The sequence below is a fragment of the Rhinoderma darwinii genome, unplaced genomic scaffold (genome assembly GCF_050947455.1).
Source record: "Rhinoderma darwinii isolate aRhiDar2 unplaced genomic scaffold, aRhiDar2.hap1 Scaffold_1005, whole genome shotgun sequence".
Lineage (NCBI taxonomy): Eukaryota > Metazoa > Chordata > Amphibia > Anura > Rhinodermatidae > Rhinoderma > Rhinoderma darwinii.
In genome coordinates, this window is record NW_027461887.1 from 1 (window position 1) to 9,245 (window position 9,245).

At 43.0% G+C, this 9,245-nt stretch overlaps 1 protein-coding gene across 3 annotated transcripts; it reads left to right on the plus strand.

Annotated features, from left to right (window-relative positions):
• The first annotated feature begins 6 nt into the window (after positions 1-6).
• LOC142698232 (uncharacterized) lies at positions 7-8,988 on the plus strand. 3 transcript variants are annotated; one of them, XR_012865740.1, is made up of 2 exons: positions 7-305; positions 6,364-8,988. XR_012865740.1 is itself a non-coding variant. In XM_075847871.1 (2 exons), exons 1-2 carry the CDS (start codon positions 3,942-3,944, stop codon positions 6,660-6,662), a joined length of 1,407 nt encoding a protein of 468 aa, XP_075703986.1. In that variant the 5' UTR covers positions 3,916-3,941; the 3' UTR covers positions 6,663-8,988. The 3 variants fall into 3 exon arrangements, 1 of the variants encoding a protein (XP_075703986.1); XM_075847871.1 differs by lacking the exon at positions 7-305 and adding an exon at positions 3,916-5,049; XR_012865739.1 differs by lacking the exon at positions 7-305 and adding an exon at positions 5,056-5,819.
• Positions 8,989-9,245: the final 257 nt, after the last annotated feature.

A 9,245-nucleotide genomic window follows, 5' to 3' on the forward strand; every position in this document is an offset into this window, starting at 1 on the left:
GGGACGCCCTGAGGGTATATTAACCTATGTATCTTGATAATAAATGAGAATATTGATTGAGACGACAGATTGCTATTGTCTTTATTGATCTCCCGGTGCACTGCTGATACTTCAATTACCATATTTGAATACCACCTGACAAAGCAGAGGGAGCCCATTAGAGCACCCATCCCAAAAGGTGCTACCTGGAAGGGGTTTCTTCGACAGTTATGGTGCCGAACAGCCCGGGACCTCCTAATGAGAATTTTGTGCAAAGTCCACTAATCTGGAAGGACCTGGGGAGTCACTGAAACCAAAACCGCGCGGTAAGTAACAGACTTTATGTTACACCATTTGTTTCAGCCACTCTGTTAAGTCCCTGGAAACGTACTTTGTATATGTAAGTCTCTACAAAGGGGTCCCGTAATAATCAGGTCCTTTGTCAGGATGGTAGTGTGGTTAAATGGATTTACATGGGGGTGTATGTGACAAGTGTGATAAATGTGTGTGTAGTGTGATGTTGAATACATCTGTGAGAAGACATACATATCAAATTGTTGAAACTGTATGGCTCCCAGCCCAGAAGTAATATCCACTTCATAGAAGACGATATACACTCAGTGCAAGGAGGAGCAATTGTGTCTATATTGAATTTGCACTCAATACCATTACCCAGTGCAATAGGGAAAACTTTGAATACTGTATTAGAAAATCATTTATATTTTCCTAAATTCATTGCCAGCCAGTGATATTGTGTGTAAGGGTCCATAAACCAGTTGTATGCATTGCCAGACTGGTATAAGGTGGGAATCAGTACAGACTGATTTCTAGCACATGATAATCCGGCATATACACTTTGATGTAAAATAACATCCAAGTAATTAAGTCTGTAGTAGTATAACATCAGACCGCTGGATTGAATACCGTTGTAATATAACATCCTGTATTCATTGAATGACCCTGACACTTACCCCAGGTGCCACCTGTGTCGTAGTAATATAACTACCCAGACTAATTACAGTGAAGAACATCGGTATTGGCTCAGACACAGAGCCCCTAAAGAAATCATCACCAACATAGATAACAGGCCCCTAAACTACAACCCACAGAGAGAACGGCTAAGGGGGGAGGATTACATATATGTTACCAAATATAATTTGCATGTGAAACCATTGCAAAGTGCTAGAGGAAAGCGTTTGGGATATATGCTACATCACAGGCTGTATGAACTGAAAGACACACCCCGGCAGCAAGTGTTCTGCATAAGTGAAAGAGACGAAGGGTTTGTAGAAGTTTGAAATGAATGTGACCAACTCCTGCTTGAATCAATGGAAGTTCATGAATGTAGATTGTGTTGAAGGATTTGCTCTTGCAATTTGTGGATTGGCAGCATTTTGTCTGTTCTTGATGTTCAAAACAGTGAGGGATCAGAGAAAAGGATATCCCACTGCTAGAATAGTCTGAAGGAACGACTTTTGATATTGATAGTCTTTCTGAAACTGTAAGATAGATTGTCTGAGATATCTGTCAACAGACTAAGGCCTGTCTGTTTGGAGCTGGGGAGTTTTCCGGAGACTACCCTACGCCCTCTGACCATGGGGTCAGAAAATAGTAAGACAAAAATGCGGGACAGCCCTGAGACGTGGGTCTCTGCCATCAAAATAGTAGAAAGAGCAAAAGGATCTGAGGCTGTGAAGGATTGTAAAAGAATGTTTAAAATGATGGGAGTTGGGTCCTATGGCACATTAGCAGAATGTGATTGGAAAAGATTTATGACAAATTGTGTTGGATGGTTATGAAAGACAATAACATGGTGGAAAAAGCCCAAATGTGGTATGAGGTAGCACAGAGAGTGAGTAACACAGAACATAAGAGTATGGAAGCAAATCATGGAATAATGTATGATTTATATGACCCTTTAAGTGAAAAGCTCCTCACTAATGTGTTAACCCCTTTACAACTGCCAAACAGCCCCGCAGCAGCAACTGCGCCATCTCCTTATCCTGAAAATAGCAAGAAAGGCAGCTGCTGGACATGTCCACACTGTGGGCAGCAGAACCCCCTCACTGCAGGATATTGTGTCAGTTGTGGTACGCAGCGCCCCACTAGATTGTTTCCGTTAGTATCAAGTATCCATACACACAGGGGACCAAAACCAGTAGATGTAGACGGGCAACCAGTACCTGGGGCAGTAGGGGAAATCCAGTCACATGAAGCCACTGTGTATCGCCCCTGGAGCCCGGCTGATTTACTAGCTGTATGTAACACACTCCCAGACCCACGTAAAACACCAAGCGCTTTCCATAGAAAGCTGCGAGCAGTACATCTAGCTTACCGTGCTACATGGTCAGATATGGAGAGCCTGGTAGAAACAAAGGGAGGGGAAGTGCTCAAAAATCAAATTCAAGCTGCTATTACAAATCCCGTACCAGCAAATAAAACCAATGAGCAATCAGGACTAGAATACCTGAACGCTATGCAGCCCTGGGTAGATACTACTCAACAGGATCGAACTGATAGTTTTATGTCATTTTCCCAAGATGTTAAACAGTCAGTCCCTGATTATGCCACAACTTTACAGCAGCAGTGGTTAGATCACGGGTATGAAGAAGGTGATGCAAAAGACTTGCGCCTACTAAAAATAACTTTTATGTCCGGTCTTAAGCCGGCAGTACAAGAAGCTGTTAAAAGATCCCGCCCCGACTGGCGTACATGCCAGTTTAATGATTTAGTAAGCATTGCAAAAGGTGCAGAGTTAGATTTAGCTCCTAAAAGAACCCGTCTCGCCCCGATGCAACAAAAGGGGGGCTATAGAGGAAGAGGCAGGGAACAAAAAGACACTTTGAGAACCCAGAGAAGGGATCTTAGCCAGATTACATGCTGGAACTGTGATAAGAAGGGTCATTATTCAGCCCGATGTCCCTCCCGTCCAGTTGAGCCTCCCAATTCTTTGATTGCTGCATAGGAAACTGGCAACCCTGATGTCTCCCTCTGCCCAGTGCTCCCCCCGACAGGTCCATCATTGATGGTGCCTGTTACTTTACCCACAGGGGAAAATACCTCTTTTCTAGTAGACACAGGGGCAGCCAGAACTGTATTACAAACCAAATATGTACCGGCAGAGTTGTTATCACCAGACTATATAGATTGTGAAGGGGTGGAGGGAACATCATTTCAGTTACAGTTAACAAAACCAATGCGACTGAATATACATGACACACAATCCATTGTCTCCCGTGTGTTAGTGTCACCACACACTCCCTACAATTTATTGGGGACAGATGTACTCAGTGCCCTGGGAGCAGCATTGGACTTTTCTTCTGGCACACCTACATTAACCTCTGCCATTCCAGAGTCCCTGCTATGCAAACTCCTTAGTATGGCAAGTATGCCGGACACTGAAAAAGCCCCCAGTACCCCTCCCCTTTGGTTGGCAGACATCCCAGAAAAACTATGGGCACAAGATAAGATGGATGTAGGAGTTTTAAATGTGCCGCCTGTACAAGTAAATTTAAAACCAGACATGCAGAACCGTCCTGTATGTATAAAGCAATATCCTCTGAGTCCACAGCAAGACGCTGCTATAGAAAAGGATATTAACTCCTTACTGGAAAACAATCTCATAGTGCCCATAATCTCGCCTTTCAACACTCCTCTTTACCCAGTAAAGAAAAAGACACTGCCCGGTCAACCTGTACAGTACCGGATGGTACATGACCTGCGGGCTGTGATGCTGTGACAATAATTAATACACCACAAGTGCCTAACCCACATACCCTGCTCAACCAGGTCCCCGGCACTGCAGTCTATTTCACAGTTATAGACTTAGCCAATGCTTTCTTCTCCATCCCGCTGGATAAAGAGTGCCAGCAGTATTTTGCATTTACACATAGGGGAAGACAGTATGCTTGGGTAGTGCTGCCACAGGGTGCCGCAAACCCCCTGATATCTTCTCACGTACCATGAAAGATATTCTGGACACCTGGCAGCCCCCCAATCAGTCCTCAGTTCTACTACAATATGTAGATGATTTGTTACTTTGTAGTGAGAGTCTGGAGAACAGTGAAACAGATTCTAAATCACTATTAATGTTCCTAGAAGAAGTTGGCTGTAAAGCGAGCAAGCACAAGCTGCAATTATGTGCCAAAACAGTTGTTTTCCTTGGCCACTGTATTTCCCAAGGTATGAAACACTTAACCCCTGACAGGCTGGAAATCATACAGAAACACCCAGTCCCTAGAAACCCTAAACAATTGAGGACTTTCCTGGGTTTAATAGGGTACTGCAGAGCCTGGATCAGGGATGCCTCTGCTATGATGCAACCATTATATGACTGTCTCACCTCTGACCCATTTGTACTGTCACCTGAGGCAATTGACAATTTTCACTCCCTGAAACTGTCACTGACTACAAGGCCAGCACTGGGACTTCCTGACTACAATAAGCCATTTACTCTGTTCTGCCATGAACAGGCAGGCCATGCCTCTGGAGTATTAGCCCAAGATCATGGAGGCAAGATGCGACCACTTGCCTATTACTCCCTTGCTCTGGATCCCATTGTACTAGGATCCCCGACATGCATACGCGCTGTCTCAGCAGCAGCAGCTTTAGTTGATAAAGCAACAGACATTGTACTTCAACATGACATTATTGTGCAAGTCCCACACGCAGTGCAAGAAATGATGAACACAGTCAAGACAAAACACTTATCAGTTGCAAGACTTACTAAAATTGAACTTACCCTTCTGTCCCCTAATGTGACTATCAAACGTTGTGTTGTTCTGAATCCAGCTACACTCCTGCCCCTAGATTCTGAACAAAAGGAGGGAGGAGTGGGGGGACAGGGACATGGACACCCCCTTATTTTTCAACTATCCACTGATGATGAACTATTTAATTTTGAACATGAACATGACTGTCAAAGCCTAGTGGATATGGAATCAAACGGCATAAACAGTATATTTGATGTTGCTCTGATTAACCCTGATGCTGAGTATTTTGTAGATGGATCTCGATATTGGAGCGAAGACAAAGGACATTTCCTCACCGGGTATGCAGTGGTCCACAATGGTAAGGCCGTCATACAACAGTCCCTACCCTCCAGCAGCTCAGCTCTGGAGGCAGAACTAAAAGCACTCGCTGAGGCGTGTAAATTGGGTAAGGGACAGCGTGTCAACATATACACTGACTCCAGATATGCCTTTGGAGTTGCACATGACTTTGGGACAATATGGAGAGCCAGAGGGTTCTTGACCTCGGCAGGTAAACCTATAAAGAATGCAAAAGCAGTAGAAGAACTTTTAGAATCACTGCACATGCCAGACCAAGCAGCTATAGTCAAAGTACAGGCACACACTAATAACAGTGATCTCCTATTAAAAGGGAATGAGGCTGCGGATGCAGCGGCAAAGGACGCTGCTGCTCTCCCTCTGATGATTGTGAAGCCTGTTTTACAACCCATCACAGAGACCCTGTTGCATGCTTTCCAGGACCAAGCACCCCCTCAAGAGCAAGCAGAATGGGAGGAGAGAGGTGCAGCAATAGGTCTAGGACAGTTGAGGCATCTTAATTCTAAGGTTTGCCTACCAAGAGCACTGTATCCAATGATGTGTGCCCTAGCCCATGGGAAAACACACTGTTCAAAGGGAGCTATGAGCCAGCTAGTGTTACAGACATGGCATGCTCCTGGTTTTCAAAATGCAGCAGCCAAATATACAGAGGGCTGCATGACATGTGCACAACACAACCCTGGTAAAACCACCAAAACACCAGCTAAACACACTCCTAAGTCCTACTACCCCTTTCAGCGATTACAGGTGGACTACATACAACTACCTAAGGTGGGAATTTATCAATATGTACTGGTTTGCACTGATTTATTTTCAGGATGGCCAGAAGCTTTTCCAGTGGCTAAAGCAAATGCAGATACCACAGCAAAGAAACTGATAGCGGAGGTAGTGTGCCGCTATGGAGTACCAGAGACAATTGAAAGTGACAGAGGTACTCACTTTACCCAAGAACTATTGAGGAACATATTAAAAAGCCTTGGGATAGAACAAGCATTTCACACTCCCTATCACCCACAAAGCAGTGGTAAGGTAGAAAGACTAAATGGAACTTTGAAATTAAAAATCCAGAAGGCCATGAATGAAACTTCTTTACCGTGGACACAATGTCTACCCCTGGCTTTATACTCTGTAAGAACCACACCAAGAGGGAAGGATAAACTTTCTCCCTATGAAATATTGTTTGGAAATATGCCAAAGACAGGACTGTATTTTCCTCAGCAGTTACAAAAGCATTATGACAATATGACCACGTACTTGGCTGCCCTACACAAACAACTGGAGAGGACACACAAACTAATCCTTTCTTCTATTCCAGATCCAAACTTTCTTTCAGGTACCCACTCACTACAACCTGGAGACTGGGTGGTAACAAAGATACACAACAGGAGCAGTCTGGAGCCAAGGTACAGCCAACCAGTAGAAGTACAGCTGGTCACCGCCACATCAGTGAAGCTCCAAGGACGAGCCAATTGGATACATGCAAGCCATTGCAAAAAGGTTATCAGCCCAGATGACGTCGCCTCGAACGATGATGTTGCCCTTGGCAGGGTTGGTGTTGATGTTGCCCCTCGTGGGGACGATGACTCAAGTTCTCAAGGAGGAAGTGGACAATAAATTCATAAAACATCATCAAATTATAACAGCATTAACAAACTTATCTGATTGTTGGATATGTACACACAGTCCCATAAGCTCAAAATCCATGCCATACATGGCTGTGCCCCTTAGTGAGAAAGAACTTCTTAACACTACATGTTGGGATCCCTCAAAGGTAAAGGATAACACAAAAAGGTATACATGGTCTAATACCAGTGTGCCCTTACCCATAGCAGGATGGATGGAGGATCCCTGGTGGCAGGTAAATCTAACCCTGATACCTGGTAAGGCACTGATTCTCACACAAAAGGAAAATGGAAAATGGGTCTCTAAAAATGTCACTAAAACACTGACACTAGGTGAGATCCCCATAAAAGGCATAAAGATAAGCTTCAATAAAACCCAACAGACCTCAGATGTATTTAGACCAAGTCTGGTAGAACGGTACATACATAATGGTAGTTGGGAATACGGCCATTTCTTCCCTTCAGGAAGTAAGACTGATTGTAAACGTTATCCAGGGTATATGGAAGAAACAGACTTACAAGGGAATGAAACCATGTATTGTGGATGCACAGGAGTATACCATGAGTCTTTGGGAACAAATTGTCCTTGGTGTGTATTACAACAGTCTTTTCCCCTAGTTCATTTTGCTCACATGTTAACCCTAGGAAGTATGCAATGGTTTGACCTTCCCCATGATATATATATAGTGTGCGGACACAATGCATATAAATGGATCCCGCAGACTACCACAGGTACCTGTACCCTAGCTAGGTTACAGTCTGCTACCTGGACATGGGACAAGGATGCACTTCCTTATGATAAAGTACCAAAACATATGCTGTACAAAAGGGAGGGAAAGCAAAAAGCCCACCCATTGGTACACTTACCTTGGCACACCAAGTTAGGATATGCTCTATCCATCTTTGGAGGACCAATTAGAAATGCACATAACATAGAAAAACTAGCAGAGTTGTTTGACAATATTACCGAATTAATATTTGATGCTTTAAATGTATCTTCAGTACTTACCCGACAGCTTATTACTGTTACTAACCAACATACACTTGTACTAGATTACTTAACTGCAAGTCAAGGGGGTATGTGCCAGATAGTGGGTCCTGCATGCTGTCATTATATAGATCCCCAAGGGACAGTACAGATTAAACATGATATTGAACAAGCAAAGCAATTAAAGGAGGAATTTAGGAAAGCCAATTCTGAAGAGGATTGGAACCTAGATTGGCCAGACTGGTTGTCATGGCTGAACCCGGCCTCATGGTTCAGAGGTATTGGAGGATGGGCTGCAGGACTCATGCAAGGCGCTTTACATATATTACTCATAATATTGATTATATATGTTTTTGTTAAATTAGTAGCATGTCTGATACCTATGCTATGTAAGAAGGCTAAGAAAATTGTCTATCATAAGCCGAAACCTTTTAATCAACAATACCCTATGTCACAGGGATTTTATGCACAAGGCCAGAACCTGGTGAATGGGTGAACACCCCACCATGTAACACTAAGTGTGTTCATTTATTAAAGCTTTGCCATTTATATCTTATATACATGTTAGGACTTTTATACAGGGCATGTTGTTATTGTTATCACCATAAAAAATATTGACAAAGGTAGAGTCCAACAAATCCGAGCAGCTGTGCAGACGAGCAACTACGGGACTTGTCAACGCACTGACGGGACCCTATACCCAAACCTGAACTCGGTGATCGCATTATATTATTGGTAGTGGCCCTATTCACTATTTTGTTTGAAGTTTATAATCAGATAATTCTTAATCTCTGTATTTTAATATGAGAAAAAGGGGGGTTTGTGATGGATGGTCAAATTGCTTATGTTCTCTGTATTAAATTACACTATGAATTATCAAGCAGGATGCCGGATTATGAAGATATGTATTCTCCATTCAGTTATGATCTCTTTCTGTTACTGCTTGAATCACAAGGGAATAAGTTATTACTTTGTGTTCTTCTTCATGGCCTTCAATACTGGTAGATAGGAGTCTGGCAAAACGCCTAGACCTAAAATAATCATTATATTTCCAATTAATTCTTTATCTCAGTATTTCATACACATATGTGAAATCATCGTATGGCCTTGTGGAGACCTCCTACATTTTTTATTGTTTGTAGGCCAGGATTTGCAGATGTTAGAAAGATCACGTGACCTCAGTGGGAAGGTACCCTATGACGTATTTTCAGTCTACGTGTAAAATGTTATGATTGGTTGTTCCATGAGAGGTAACACCCTGGTCAGAGGGGACGCCCTGAGGGTATATTAACCTATGTATCTTGATAATAAATGAGAATATTGATTGAGACGACAGATTGCTATTGTCTTTATTGATCTCCCGGTGCACTGCTGATACTTCAATTACCATATTTGAATACCACCTGACAAAGCAGAGGGAGCCCATTAGAGCACCCATCCCAAAAGGTGCTACCTGGAAGGGGTTTCTTCGACAAGTGTTATGATGTTATTATGGAGTGTTATGATGTTATTATGGAGTGTTTATGATGATTATTATGGAGTGTTATGATGTTATTATGGAGTGTTATGATGTTATTATGGAGTGTT

Coding starts and splice junctions, on each gene's coding strand:
- LOC142698232 (XM_075847871.1), top strand. CDS start 3,942: ATGAAAGATATTCTGGACACCTGGCAGCCCCCCAATCAGTCCTCAGTT. Junction 5,050..6,363: donor GTATGCAGTGGTCCACAATG/GTAAGGCCGTCA, acceptor CTTCTATTCCAG/ATCCAAACTTTCTTTCAGGT.